The sequence below is a fragment of the Labrus mixtus genome, chromosome 9 (genome assembly GCF_963584025.1).
Source record: "Labrus mixtus chromosome 9, fLabMix1.1, whole genome shotgun sequence".
Taxonomy (NCBI): Eukaryota; Metazoa; Chordata; class Actinopteri; order Labriformes; family Labridae; genus Labrus; species Labrus mixtus.
In genome coordinates this window covers 13,035,693-13,051,984 of record NC_083620.1, presented here as the reverse complement: position 1 = coordinate 13,051,984, position 16,292 = coordinate 13,035,693, and the positions used below count along the sequence as shown (strand labels likewise).

General features: G+C 39.3%; 1 protein-coding gene across 1 annotated transcript in view; it reads right to left on the bottom strand.

Moving 5' to 3' along the window:
• Nucleotides 1-15,722, bottom strand: part of porb (P450 (cytochrome) oxidoreductase b) — a 21,018-nt gene extending 5,296 nt beyond the window's left edge. The window contains 10 exon segments of the mRNA XM_061046347.1: nucleotides 2-30; nucleotides 121-237; nucleotides 542-640; nucleotides 1,126-1,215; nucleotides 1,447-1,571; nucleotides 2,892-3,044; nucleotides 3,613-3,741; nucleotides 4,990-5,038; nucleotides 10,961-11,148; nucleotides 15,579-15,722. Coding sequence (XP_060902330.1) covers nucleotides 2-30; nucleotides 121-237; nucleotides 542-640; nucleotides 1,126-1,215; nucleotides 1,447-1,571; nucleotides 2,892-3,044; nucleotides 3,613-3,741; nucleotides 4,990-5,038; nucleotides 10,961-11,139 — 970 coding nt within the window. The 5' untranslated portion in view covers nucleotides 11,140-11,148; nucleotides 15,579-15,722.
• Nucleotides 15,723-16,292: the final 570 nt, after the last annotated feature.

Here is a 16,292-nt window from a genome sequence, read left to right as displayed (position 1 = left end):
AAAACAGCAACGTGGTCTCCTGACTCGTATCTGGAATGACAGAATATGCCTCATTTTTTTGACCTGTGGGAGCCTGGATACTGTGTTAAGAGATCTCAGAAAGCTTTTGTACAATCTCACCTAATCTTGGAGCCAGTTATGTCTAATTCCAGGTGCATAAGATATCTATCACCTGCTTTGTTGAGTTTGCGGTTGACGGATACGTGGGACAGGAAAGGGTTTTTGGAATCAAAGGGTCTGTAAAAGATAGAGAAAAGTTCAAATGAACATACAGTGGCTGGTGATCGACACAGAAGAGACATTTAGTCTAATAACCCCAAAAGTAATTTCTTAAATTAGTATGATGTAATTATTAAGCTGCATAAATTGGTTTTCCATGTCCACTAGGGGGCAGAGAGCTTCCATATTCCTGGAGAATGACCTTTGGTTAACTCTAAAGTTGGTTATGAATGTGGGTGAAATGTGAGAAATGACTGAGCAGACAGCTCTCTAATGATGAATGGTTTCTGGTGTTGGACAGCGTCTCTGCTACAGTACTTACGGCTTTTGGACCTCAAAACTCTTCAGACGACCAATCTCCCCCGAGTACACTTTGTTCATGTTAATGTCGGTGTGCTCCTTTAGCTCGTACTGTCGTATGCTGAGAGGGAACATTGTTTGGAGTTAGCCATTTCAGAAAAAGACAAAGTGAATACATTAAACTCAGTGAAGTGAAAATTGACTTCAATACTACAAGTATTATTTTTTTACAGGATGGTGCCTGCCTAGTGGGGCAGAATAACACTTGACTATTATTCTTGGTATTTGCTCATTTCTGGTAACAGGGTGGGGTTTCCATTCATGAATTATGCAGTGATAACATGACAAGTCTTTGTCAGATATGGGTATTCTAAGAAAGAATAACAACAAGACTCTGGGTGGAGTATCAAAGCAAAAAAAGCCCATATTAGGCTAAAGTGTGCAATAAGTCCTGCTTGCATTCATTGTCCTGTTTACTTTCAAGACGTTATTCACAGATTTAGTGTTAATATGTTGATGTGTTTGTGTGTAAAGAGCTGGTAAAGAGTAAGAATTGTAGTTCATGGTAAAGATAAGGCACTTGAGAAGTGAAGAACTGTTATGAACCTGGATTCGTCTCCTAAAGCTTCCACTCCAAAGTGCTCACAGACTGCCGGCCAGAACTGCTCCCTCCATGATATGAAGTCTTCTTCCAGACTGAAAGACAAAGCAGGACAGTCAGTTAAGGAATGTCTTTGAATGAACCCTTTTAAATAATTAAAGCATGACAGTTTACAATTATAAAATAAAATAGGACAAATGACTGAGTTAATTAGATCACAACATTTCTTGTGTAAAGGGGACATCCTGTTTCTGCTGACATCGCTCTAGAGCAACTATTCTTTGTTTTTGTGTTTTTTTTAATCACAGGACGAACAGATCACTTACTTTCCATCATCATCTCCCATGCCCAGGTCAAAGATGCGCTTGGCTCCGAGTTCCTCCAGCCTTTTATCAACATATTTTCCCATCGCATTGTAGTGTTCATATGTCTTGTTGCCCAAAGCAAATACCTGGAGGCAGAACAGAACACATTGAGAACTCCTCAGAAATTAGACTAGGACAAAACAAACTGGTTTACTGGAAACAAGAAAAACACGATGGCACCAGTATAGCTCAGTTAGTAGAGCAGACGCCCCATGTACAGAGGTTGAATTCCTGATTCTGACGCTGTTTGATGCATATAAGCCACCACTCTCTCTCTCCCCACTTTTGCTGTCTCTCTATATCTGTCCCGTCAGATATAGACCAAAAATCACAGAAACAATCTTTAGAGAAGAAAATGCATCAATGAACTGTCTTGTAATATAAAAGTTGGTCAAAAATCCAAGATGCTGTTTTTTGTTGAAGATAAGTAATAAGTAAATTTAAAAACAAAAAAAAATCTCTGAGTGTCTATATTGTCTGTAGTTAGAAACCAGTGAGACAACAGATAACATACAGCAGAACAGGATGTGACTGTGCCCATGAATTAAACTAGATTTCCCACAGTCATGTACTCAAATGAGGCCAGCAGCCTTGTACCCCAACAATGACATGACACACGCACAGACATGACAACACACAAAGCCCATTCTTTCATGATGTACACAAAGCCAGACACAGCTCATGCTAGTGAAGCCTTAATACAATTAAGTGAAAGGGGTTGGAGAGCAGCAACAGTGAACAGAATGTGAATTTATTTGCATGAGGACGTCTATAAGTTAAAGAGTTTGCATGGCTTTAGCTGATCAAGTTCCACTTTCCATCTTGATGTACGAGCTGCAACAATGAGTCATTTCACCAATCAATATGTGGTTGATCTGCAATCCTTTTGATAAGCTTTTAACTTTTTTGGGTCTAATCAAAAAAAAAAAATGTATGAATGTGCCACTGTTGTGTTGTAGTATGAATATATATTTTACTAGAAGGGACCCTTCTTTAATCCCACGAGGGGAAATTACTTTAACACTGTTAGTTATTGAGACAAGCTTCACACACATAGGCTGAAAACAGACACATGCACAGGCAGGATCATGGACATGAACTAATGGAGAGATGTCAGAGTGAGGGCCTTCACATAAAATAGTGCCCAAGCAGTTCAGGGTTCGGTGCCTCGCTCAAGGGCACATCGGCAGTGCTCAGGATTTAACCAAATTCCAGTCTTGATCCGCACCCAGACTTGAACCTGCGACCCTCCCGACTGAGCTACTGCTGACCCAATTTATCTATCATTAAGAAGATGACAACAACCAGCACCAGTACCTAGCAGTCTGTTCACCATTACATTTACACTTATGGCATTCCCACAAGAACCCTACAGCTTTAAACAAAATATGAACATAGCGACTCACTGTGTAGTTTAGTCCAGAGAGGTCTTCATCGTCATTTTCTTGCAGCCAGTCGTAGAAGTCCTGGGCATTATCGGTGGGGTCTCCTTCACCGTACGTGGCCATGCAGAAAATGGCAAGGGAGTTTGGAATCTCCGATAGACGAGACAGTTCCCCCTAAAACACGATCACAATCAGAGACTTTAATATCTTAATCAGGTTTGTTTTTATTTGTCTGACTTGTTGTCCAAAGAGCTGCCCTGTCGGCAAACGTGCAATTTAAAACCTAAGACTCACAAATCAAAAGTATGTGACCTAAGCCTCACTCAGCATTGCTGCTATAAACTGTTGGATAAAGGTAAAGGTCATACAATTGTGCACTTTGTATTGTTGTGAGTGTAATACACGTTTAGATATTAGTGTGTGATGTACTTAGGTCTGCCTCAGCGCATTTTATTTTACCACGGAGAATCAATACCTAGAAGTGATCACATGACCATGGCAGTATTTATATAGACCATATTTGTGATTGGCTAGGTATCAATATCAGTCATTAAAATGAATGAAAATTTAAGCAGTATAAGATTTACACCACAAAGGTGATACATGAATGATTGCTTTTCCTTAAGACACTTCAGCTCTTTAATGATACTTTTTCCTTAACAAATCATGGACTGGCTGACGTAACGGACCTCTGTTCATCTGAAGTCTGTGGTTTGGATGCTCTAACGCTGAAGCAAATTACCATGTCATACTCTTCTGGATCAGCAGCCATTCCTTTCATGCCGTAGCGCTGAGCGTCTTTGGAAAGCCTGTTGGCAAACTCCTCTCCTGTACCCGTCTGAGAGCCGTAGAATACAATGATGTTCTTGCTCTGTAAGCAAAATGTAAAAAAAAAAAAAGTTTTATACAATGCAAGTAAAAGCTTAATCTCATAATTGAAAAACAAACAATATCTTTGCTCTGAAACCCCCCACATTTGAGGAACAAATACAATTCTTTGCCTAGAGGGTTAAAACAAAGAGAACATTTTCAAAAGCAATGGGGGGGAGGGGAGTTCTACTCTGCCACCATCGTGGTATCTTAACTATTTTCTGCAAAACCACTTGATTTAAAACCCAAGTCTTTTTTTTCAAGGCCTGCTTGACAACAGGACAATCAAAGTCAAAACTGCTTTTTCTAAAACTGCATCGAGTCACATTAGGAGAGAGACCTGTTAGTTTTCATATTCTTTGTCCATAAAAAGGGAAAACTACCGTTTAGCACTACATTTAAAATCCACTATTGTCTTGTGACCATCAAGCTGCTGAAAAAGACTCCAAGGCCCATTAACATGTGGTGAAGGGCTTCAAAAACAAGTTGAACAGTGTGCATCTGCAAGCCTAAACAACTCAGTCTTCTTTAAAAAAAAAATAAATAAAAAAAAGCGGTATGTCTTTCAAATCATTTGATCGGGAAGGTCTGAGAGCTGATTGTGAGAGGGGAGAAGGTGGGGAGGCGACAGACACTTTGTTTCCCGTTTGTTTAGTCTCTGTTGTAGGATGATATCTGTACAGCATTAAGAATCAAAGGACTGAAGCTTACATTCTGGAAATATAATTCATACAAATAAGCGTAATTATTACTTGTATTTATGTTTTAATATTAATTCCTTATACCACCTTTGTCTTAGCTGCAGCTGAATATTACGTCTTAAACGGACACACCACATTTGAGAAAATATTGAATTTAAGGGAAGAAACAGTTATTATATTCAGATCTTTTGTGCACTAATGATAACAAAGTTTTATTACAAGCTGTAGTTTACACTTATTTTTCTGCCAGTTCTACCCCTAATCGTCTTTGCAGCTGTGTAAGGTCGGTTCAATTATGTGTTTAAACTTCCTCATATTTTCTAATATAGTTAGCTCTGGGTTTGTGAAGTATGAGGATCTGCTGATGGTAGACTTGGTCATGTGCTGCTAACACCGCCCCTTCATGTGAAACTCTGGGTTGACTTCTCAGGCTGATAACCAGCTTTGTGTGACTGTTGTTAGGGTTGGTGAAGCTCTGGGTGCGTTGAACTCGCTTTCCAGAAAACTTGAACATGAAAACACTGCATGTGAAAATAAACTTTACTCACAGTTTTCTTCATTTTTTCTATGAAACTTGTCTCTCTTGTGGTAGGTGCTCTGAGAAACAAACAAACAGATAAGACTTGTTATTAACAACATCATTATACAAACATGTAATTGACCACAATATTTTGATGAACTAATTACAAGGGAAGATGTTTAACAATCAACAGTTGTAGGATATATATACATTCATATGGAAAGATAAAATGTATTTTCTTATTACTTCATTTTGACAGTCCAGTCAGTTAACTTTTTTACAGCAGGGGACGCATTTAAAGGCCACATTATTACATCTTTGGTGAATAAAACGTTGAGCTGTAATCTCAGGAAAAAGGATCCATTATGTTACTTGATCTGACAGTTATTGGAAGTACATGTGGTAAACTGGAAATATAGAGTTTTCTGAACATCTTTACAAACATAACATTGACAAACCACCAGACGCTGTTTGACATCACAGCAGGCATGTGATCAGCTATCTGCCCTCTGTTGACTATCTAGATCCAAGTCAGAGCCGGATAACCGAATAACAGGCAGGACATGAGGGCACTTAAGTTCAGTAAGGACAGAAAGATCAATGATTGATGAATGATTAACGATCAATGAATTATTCCCTCCTCGTCTTGTTTAAATATACCAAGACAGAGAAATGAGCTAAGAACTAATGAGACAGAAATAGGCCACACTGTGACAACTCAAATGTGTCGCAGGCAACATTCATAAAATTCTGTGTGACAGGGAGGGGGGTTAGGATTTAAGACGATGATGTAAGAGGCTAATTGAATTTGAAAAAACAATGTGTTGAAAAGATATTTGTGACAGCTACATGGAAGAGGAGGAAAAGCTGTTTTAGGGGTATTTCTATGTTGTAACACTGGGTGGACATTAGGATAAATACACTAGGTACACTATTGTTCTTTATTTATTTTAGGTGTCAAACAAACTGGAGATATGTTTATATAGTATTTGTAAATAATTGTGAGTATTTGTTGGAATAATATATTTTTAAACTGAGAAAAGTGAGAAAGGGGCGGGGTTATACAATACTAATTGTTATATAATAATAATAATTTCATTATTATTGTAAAGTCATTCATTCAAAGGTGGATTAAAACAAGCTCAACTACTTAATCCTCTTCTAGAACAAATAGATTCAGAAACCAACCCCAGTGGAAGATCTAGTTTTTAAGTAAACAGTGTTAGTAACAGGCTTTGGAGGAAAGTGTTATGCCATGCTAAGTCATGCTTGGAATAAAGAAATACGTCGACACTATAGATATTTTACACATAATTTTTGATTATATTTTCTCAGTCTGTCTTTCCTGTATTCACCAGATTCAGAAGAAGGTTTTCCGGGGATCTGAACAGCTTGTTATGAACTATAGTTCGACTGCTCAGTCTCATGTGACATGAGTAAAATTATTTCTAAATGAGCAGCGTCTACAATCATGTGAAGCACCAACTGTTGGGGAAATGTGGGAAAATGTTTCTACTCATTGTCAGTGTTACAACATCGGGAAGTAGCAAAGCAGTGACTCAGCAGCTACATAAGTATTAGTCATGCTAACTGTATGTGGAAGCACACACTGAGCAAAAACAAATGTAAGAAATCCTGAATGGCAAAGGCTTGATTCAGCTTCATCCTGGAAGTAATTAGTGAATGTGAATGGATCAAAACAGTGTGTACAAACACGGTGTTAGTGAAAATAAAAAAGGGACACAGGAAGGAAAATCTATTACGGAGTCAAATAAAAGGCAAGCCCTTCATTCAGCATCAAAGGTCTGAGTGGACAGCTGCAATACTGTCTGAAAAAAAGCATTAAAAGGCTGTTCATAACTACAATCAGAAACAAGATCTCAGATTTATATTCAGATTTGTCATATCCCCAAACACGAGACTGTAGCATAAAAGCTAAGAGAAATAGAGACAGTATGTTCATTTGCTACAAGTAATGATGAATAAAGGCACTGTACAGAGAGCATCTGATTTCAATTTGTCTGTAAAATTCAGTCACACAATGAACCTTAAGAAGCCAACAACAGCTCCTTGGTGTGCAGAGTGCATGCATGTGGGATTGATGCACAGCATACTGTAAAAATGCCCCCCTGTGCCTGTGGTTAATCCAGATGCACTCTGAAGCAAAGTGTAAATTCCTGAATCCTGGAACTGGAAACACAAGCCTTTACCCCCAAGCTGAGGCATTCCTGACAGCTTTAGTAAAATCTTCCTGAATGGTACTAGCTGAGACCGTCTGCTTCACTGGCGCCGCAATCACCCAATGGGGAAGATTTTCTGTGCATCGTTAGGAAAAGCTCAACATCTATGCAGCATCTTTACACTGAGACAACCAATTGAAGTATCTTTAGCATGTGTTTAGCAAGGTGCATAGGACAAATATTTCCTTTTTGATTTATTTTCCTATTTTTTTAAATAAACACAAAAGGTAAGAGATATTCTGATTGACATTTCATGTGGTTGAAGGGATATGAGAAAATATGATTTCATCAATAACTGCTTCTTACGTTACTTCTCTGATCTAATAAACAACTTGAAAATGTATTTTTGTATGTTTTTGTTCTGTGCAAATAATTTTTATATTAATGAAAACGAAAAGAGAAAAGAGAAATTAAAATTCAAAAGTAAATAGAAGTTGACAATTCATTACATACCGGTGTAAGTTGATTATGCATCAATACGTTTTCAATGTTGGTATCATGAAAACAGAAATAAAATGATATGCACACAAGCCACTAGTTTGACTTCAATTACATGTACATGTGCTCATTTTCTTCTTTCCAGTTGTTTGCAAATATTTCAGAGTGAATAATCTGTATTAACTGTCAAGTTTTACTTTCCACTCATTAATCCACTCAGGAACTAAACCTTCCATAAAGAAACCCAGTGAGTCAGTTCAGTCTTAATCTGCAACACAGACTCACTCAATGTGGGGTTGAGCTTGAAATACGATTATCAAATGCTTGTTTGATTGCATTAAGGACCCCCCAAAAAATGAAATTAAAACTTTTGCTAAATTTTCTTAATGACCGAAATGAAACTAGGCTGTATATGCACACTGACTGGTTACATGTTAACAGACTGAACAAGTTAGAAATCAGAAGACGCAAATAATCAAAACTAGGCTGTATATGCACACTGACTGGTTACATGTTAACAGACTGAACAAGTTAGAAATCAGAAGATGCAAATAATCAAATTGTGTTTGTAGTTGACAAGATTTGCCCACTAGCTGTTACATAACTTTATGGGAACATTTAGTCGTTGTTTAACTTTTTTTTATAGTCTTGCAAGAAATGGTTCAAATCAATTGTAGGTGTCAAACAATAACTTCCATTCAGTAAGTGAGCAACTAAGCAAAAGAGCAGGATTAAACAATAGTTGACAGGAAATGTTACTGCAAGCAAAGTATGAAAAGGGCTGTTTTCTTGTTCCTTTTGGATAGGAACAGTAAATCAAACACTGTACTGACCTCTCAGCAGCATCTCTCCTGTCTTCTGGCAGGGAGAAGACACAGCCCATGGCATGCAGCCCTGTAGCTCACCGCTGCCACAAGCACCACTGGCTAGGCCACACCGGCAAACCGCCACGCTCAAAATCAAAAGCAGGATGTCAACACTCCCTGACAAAAGGATGGCAACATCTTGAAAAGACAAAAGTCCAGAGAGGCCACGAGACACTCGCAGCTGTGGACGAGCTGCCCGTCTTCACCTAATAGGCTCCAACACGATCTGAACTCTGCCACTTCCTGGGCTGCTCTCTGAAACCAGTAGCGTCTGTTGTCCACACATACATACACACACACACACATACACACACACACGCACGCACACACAGAGCCTACAAGCCCTGTCAATGTCTGGCAACCGCTGTGGACACAATGGTGGGAAACTGACTTTCCAATAAAATGTAGTCGAGCTGCAGACCTACACTTTTGACTCACACACTGAAACACTCTCCGGCTGAAAATGCCTTCCTCCTCATCCCCGCCCATTTTCCTCTCCGTTCTGAAAGGTGTTAAGAACGAAAAAGTCTACAAGATCCATTCTGAGAATTTGGCTTGTTATCAGAGCAACTCCTCGGGTGGACCAGAGGAGAAGGGGGAGAGGAGCTGTGAGAGTGAATGGTAGTTTTTTTTTTTTCCTGAAGTATCCCCCGCCCCCATCTCACTGGAGGAGAGAGGGGAATGTCATTGCTATGGTAACCTCATTTATCATAAAAGGATTCCATTTGTGACACGGCCCTGCTCCAATGGGAGAGCAGCTGAGCCCAAACACACACACACACACACACACACACACACAGAGAAAAACCGGGGAGTAGGGGAGAGAAGAATGAAAAAAAAGTAACTCAGGGCAAAGAAAGGGTTGCTTGTCTTTTGCCTCAACTTTCCACCTTTGGAGAGGACTCACAAAGGCAGCTTGGCTCGCCTTTCTCGTTTTCTCTCCAGGGAACCTTTAAAATGGGGTTCAGGGCCAAAAACAAAAGCACAGGAAAGACATGGAAGACTACGCCCCCCTTCATAACAGTTAGGTAATCACTGCCTTTAAGGGGAGGGGAAAGCAGCTTGTGTTGCTCTACGTTCCCTTCCTGTATTCCTGCACTCCACTAAAAAAACACACACACACACACAATCATATACAAAGCAAAACATGCTCAACAGGGGTCTTCCCCCTTTAATCCTACCAATTGTTTTGACACAATTTCTCAGGATTTTTCCCACTAGGCCTCCAGAAAAACTGTCTCCACTGTCTCCCACACCCAAACAAGACTTTTGCCACACAGCAAGCGTGGCTGCTCCTGGCCCTCAGCTTTACTCAACTGAATGTGGCTAATGGAAGGAGAGTCCATTGAAATCAAGCCAGGCCTCCATAACCCCACCAACAAGGGATGAGGGAAGGAGGAACTAGGTGGAGCTGGAGAGGCCACAAGCATTGAGGAGAGAAAGAGGCTGGCAGAGAGAGAGGGAGGGGGCAGAAAAGTTTCTAGGAGGAGAGCGTGTCAAAGAGCAGAAAACAAAGGTCACTACTAGTGGAACATTTACAAGCCTTAAGCCGTGCACTCTCACACATTTGCTACAGAGCCCATATAGTCACAACTCTTCAGACAGATTTGGTTAAATGGAATGAGGAACAACCAGATCACTGGAGTTAGCACCTTTCCCATCATTCCCATCGATCCTAAACTATAAACAATGTTAAATGACAAACAACACCAGCTCAATGAATGTTTTGCCAGTAGGAGAAGTCCAGCATATAAAGTCATAACTTAAGATTTGATATAACTCAATGGATCATAGTCATATGATGGCCATTTAACTCTGACGTCACGCTCAGAGTGGGAGGCTCAAACGCTTTTCTTATCTTGTTCTGTTTGTGTCTCAGGTTGCAAGCTGTGTGAATGTAGAGAATATGACAGATCATTCTCCGTACCACTTCACAAGTTATTAGCAACCAAAATGGCAATGAGCAATGAACATCCTGTGAGATATTTGGCCATAAAACTATGTATTTAATAACTCATTAGTTACTTTAAGATAACAGATCATATGAGCATTAAACCACTTACTATTCATCTTAACCGTTTGCTGTTGATACACAATACAATAAGAAGGGTCGTTAAGTGTACCTTGAAAAAATGCTAACGTTAGCTTTTATCTAATTAAAGTTAATAAGTTATCAAATAATAGTTTGACACTGAAGAATCCATGTCTTTACAGTTACTTGTCAATCAAGATGTGCGGAAATAATAACAACTGTGTTTATACATGTTGTGCCTTGGAACACATCAGACGACATAAAAACAGAATTTATAGAATTTAACTTGTTGCTTCACCTTAGACTAGCCTCCATATTTCCTTTATTCATGCAGTGAGAGCTTAAGACAACTATGGTAAAACTGTAATGTCCTTTTTTAAGCTTAATTTAAACACAACACTCTCTAGTATATTTGGCACTCACGGTGTGTCAAGCTTCTTGAATTCAGGGATGGGCTCAGGCTTCTTGCGGGACATGAACCAATAAATGACCAGGCCAGCAATGAGGGAGAAGAGGAAGAGGTCCAGGTTGCTGAAAAGAGGCTCCTCTTCATCCACCAGGGCCTCCGTGTGTGTGGCGGTATCAGCTTCCATGTCTGTCATTTTGACAGTCTACGTGGAGACAGAAGGAACAGTTGTCAGACCAGTCATGTACGGTATGATAAAAAGTAGACACTGAGACATTTACTGTTTTAACCATAGACTGTAAATAATAATACTCTTTATACAGTCCATGGTTTTAACACAGAGAGTGTGAAAAGATAATGTGACTAAATATTGGTCAATCACCACAATAATTCATGATTTTTCCTGGTCAATTTGCTCACATTGCAAGAGGAGTAACTGTTTCCTGTTACTTCACTTTGGGGATTTTCAAATTATTGTTGTTTCTTGACATTTTAATAACTTTCATATGGATTATTTGTCATTCTGGATGGAATGGCAAGCTAAATAAATATCCAAACAGCAGATCAAAAAACGTGCTCACAGGGTGCAGGTGGCCCAGTGGCTAGTTCGCACCCCCCATGTATAGATGCTGCAGCGGCAGCCCATAAAGTAGACGGGCCGGGTTCAAATCCTTCCTGTGGCTTCTTTCCCACATGTAATTCTGCACTCTCTCTCTCTCTCTGATTTCCGACTCTGTCCTGTCTCTCCCATGAAGACACAAAAGCCCCCCCCAAAAAAACCCTGCTGCTCACCCTCAGTCATGTGTGAGGGTGCTGTATAGATGCAACGATCCACTTATTTTCAATTCCGATCTGATTCAGATACATTTTTACCCAACACTGATTCCGGTATTTTTTTTAAATCATAACTAATATTATTATTGTTGTTGATATTATGTGTAAGGTTACACAAAGCTGTATTAAACCCAGCATTGCATTTCTTAATCAAAAAGCAAAGAAAAAAAAATATATATATAGATATGCAAACTAACTTAAATGATTACAAAGAAATGTGTTGAACTTTGTGCTGGCTTCACATGCGAACAGGTAGCAGTTACAACTTTGAGGTTTTTTCAAACTAAATGTTTGTAACTGAAGTGCAAGATTTTTTTTTTAAATCACGTAGAAGCTGCTGTTCCATCTTGCCTGAACGTCTTGATGTAGGCGATGTGGGCACTTGCAGTTCATTCTGAATGTCTTCAAAGCTAGACTGTGTGAGCTGAGAATCTTTTTTCTCTCTTTCTTGAACAGTGACTTGGATCGGCGCCATCAGTCCGATACAGAAATTACATCAATACCGGACCCCTTACCGATATAAGATCAGATCAGTCCCATACCTTCCTCAGAGGGCCTTATTCATATAGATTCATGTCTTTTTTACTCAACTTGTGATTGGTGTGTTCGATATAGGTTGCAGTGACTCTTATTAAAGATGTTGGGAGCAGCAGACAGGGAGACTTTTAGTTCTACAGTTTCAGCTTAAAGGGGCTATATGTAACTTTCAAAAATACTGCGTTTGTAACGATAATGCAGGCCGTTAGACGAACTGCACCAGTAACCTGTTGCTCGCTCTCCCTCGCGTGATCGTACGTACACAAACGAGCATCATCATCATCATCATCATCATCATCATCATCATCATCATCATCATCATCATCATCATCGGCCGCGAAACACTGGATATTTACCGGCATAATGTTTACAGAGGAGGTAAATGGTCCTACACATGTGAAAGTCTGTGAAGGAGTCTGTGTGTCTGTATTCAATCTCCATCCTACAAACGACAGTCTCTGCAGGTACTGGCTGAGAGCGGGAGTGTGTGATGAGTTTGTCCGCCTTTGAGAGCTCTTAAGGCGGATAGAAGTGTGTGGAAGACGGCTGTAGAGGGAGTGTGTGATGAGTTTGTACTGTTGATCTCTGTAAGTGGATCGGAGTGAGGAGGACGTTGAGAACGTGCATAAAATGTCACTTCCTGAAGCTTTCGCAGAAAATACGACCCGGGGAAAAAATGTATACAGGCAACACAGATAGACAGTGAACATCTACTTTTTCACATCAGTTAACCGTTCGCTTATTAATGGGCGATAAAAAACGATCTATACATATAAAAAGTTACATATAGAACCTTTAAGAAAGAAACCAAACTGAACTAAACTGTGGAGGCAGAACTGGTTTAGCAGAAACAGAACAATGTGATTGTTAACATATGTGAGCAGAATCCTTAAAGCCATGCCAAACAATGATTGCTTTTGTGAACAGCTCTACAGTCTAATTGTGACCAAATGAGTCTGGTATCATGTAAGGCATCAATTACAACAACTCTTCTCTTTCTGAGTGCTCAAGTTTCAGTTGGGTTTCAAGAGTGAAAACAATGAGATGGGATTATCTTGAGGTGGCTCCTCCACCACTGCTGTACAGTTGGAAAGAGCTGTGTAGACACTTATCAAACCGCCGACTTGTTCTAGCTTAAATGCTGACTCACTGACTCATCGATCAAACCCATTCAGCTGTTATGCGGAAAGGTACTGTGTGTGTGCTTACACTAGTAGGAGCAGTCGTCATGGTTAACGCAATGCCTGTATTATTCAAGGATATAACAACCTTACATAACCAATAACACTTATAATAATTCCTAAACGCACTGGGAAAAATATCTAGACTTTATTTTAGTCCGACATGAACATTTTCAGGTTAAACTAATACTAATTAATACTTTGAACTAGTTTGATCAAATTGTTCTCACTTCTTCAACCAAAACCATCCTGCTGCCTGGTACGACTTTTAACTAATCTTCAGCTTGGTAAGAGGTGGATTTCTTAAGTCTGATTTTGAAGTATTAATGGATGTTTTACAGTTTTAGAAAGTATGATGGCGTAGGCTGATATTCAAATATTCTTATAGAAAACAAAAAGAAAACAGAAACAAAGACTTTGAATAGCTGCAATTCAGAAATGAAAGAATTGTTACCATGATACGTATGAATACTTTCAAACAGCAAAATAGTTGTCAGAGCTCTGTGGTTGCCAGCACCATTGTTACATGAACCAAATGTAAACTTTGCCATTAAATTGCATGCATTACTAATTTTTCATTAGCCAGCACATACACATACAAGCTATCATCAACAGCTATTGTCAGACATTAAATCTGTAAATCAGTTCACTTATTAAGCGATTAACAGAATAGATATTGGGAAGTGCTAGCAGCTGCTGTAACTAATTATAGAGTCTATCTTACAGACATCAAGCAAAATACCCTTAGGTGTCATTTGATAGTACTGGCTTAAACCTGGCAATAAACTTTGTAAAGGGTATAAATATCTGATTTCTTAGAGTTCATAACGTGTATTATCAGTAGTGTTATTCTTATAGCATTAACTGGTGAGGACAGAGGCCAAAAGGGTACTAGTAAGGAGAAAGAGGTATATATACAACAAACAGTCCAGCTTTAAATGCCTCAAACCATTTAAGGTGCACTGGGACTGTGCTTGTTATCCTGAAATATATCTTTTCCCCACCTATATAACCTTTGTAACAATTAGAGTGAAACACTATCATAGCAATGTTACCTGCAAGATATTGTTAAGTCTGATCATCTTCAGGCTGTTACAGTGGCTCATATCTGTTGGGATATAGAATCCATGCCAACTAGTCTACTTTGGTGGGTGCTCTGCTCTGCCCTTTGGGGGTCAATTACCAGCTGATTTAGGTAACAGTGAGAGACAGACAGTTTTTTTCCATATGATTCAAGGCTTGCATGTCGACTTCCCAAACAATAAGGTTACCAACGAACTAGAGGGGAAATATATTCTTTGAAGAAGTAGAGCTCGTCTGCTAAATAAAGCTCACTTCACTCTGACAAAAAAAAGAGATAAACCCAAACTTTCAAATGATACAGACTGTCCTGTACGTTCAAGTGCAGTCAAGTTAGACTTTTGTTAATGCCCATTGAGACTAGTATAAAAGAGGCTTTCAATATGTGTTGCAGACAGGGTTTAAGTGATCAATAACTACGACATGGATGAGTTCACTAAAGGTCCATCGTGGTAATTCACCTCTTCTGCTTAAAGCAAACAGAGCAAGTTGTGTAACAGTCGAAGTAACCGAACCGGCATGAAGAGCTCCACATGTTTGAAAGATATTTGCTTTAAAATGAAGTTGTATCTTAACATAATACACCATACAGTCACGCTGATATTAAAATAAAACGAGGAAATTACCAAGTTAGCCTATGGGGATGGACACAGGGCCCCGGCTATTCCCTGGAATGTGACACTTGCTGAAACTTGAGTTATAAGCATGTTCAAGTGTTGTCTGTTTATAACAAAAGCAAAGCGTGTTCACTATTATCTTGTTTAAACTATACATGCCAAGGAAACGACTCCAAATGCATATTAGTTAGCCCCTGTTTGCGTAATAACACTGGAGTCTGCCCGTATTGAGCTAATGTTTCAATTAAAAGTTGAACATTTCTTCTGTTTTGGGGGTTTTAGTTCGATGTAAATTGAATATTGTGAACATGTAATTCACGCACATTGTCACAGACAAGGGCTCGATGTAAAATAAATTCAAAAGGTGAACTTAGTCTTGCACTTACCTTCGTCTTCCCTCTTTGTGTCAGTCTGACACTGTGCTGTACACGGAAGGAAACTTTACGCCATGTAGGACCAAACCAACTCGATCCAGCAAGCGGGGGAGTCCCTTCTCCACTTTCAACACCAAATACAATTTTGATTTGGAAATTATTTTATTTTGTCGAAGCTCTAGATGCGGCATTTATTCAAATAAATACTAACATTATGTCTTACAATTAGGGGGGGTTGTGTGTTTTTTTTTTCTGCCCGCACTCTCAACATGGACCGGTCTGCAGGGGCATTACCTAATGTCACAGCACGCACGTGGGATGAGATATCCCTGGCTGATTGAGAGGGTAGACTGAATGCATGTGGAGGTGCAGCAGGCGAAGGGTCATGGTTATGTAATGAAACCAGCGTAACAGACTGTATATCAATGAAAGGCTGAAAAGCAGACTCATCGAGCATGTCCTCCACTGCTTAAAGGGTGTTTATTTTTTTACAGTAACAAGGATAAACTTAGTTAGATTGCCCAACAACTTGCATGCTCAGCGAATCTGTAGACTCTTGGAGAAAATATTCAGATTCTAACGTTAAGTAAAGTAGCAAAACTTTCTAAAACGTGTGATGTATATATAGCCGTCGCATTTATCAAAAGTAATAATCTTTTAAAAACTACAGTCATGCGTTCAATTTTTTAGGTCAAAGTACAAGGTCAGGTCTCTGTACTGGTAAAA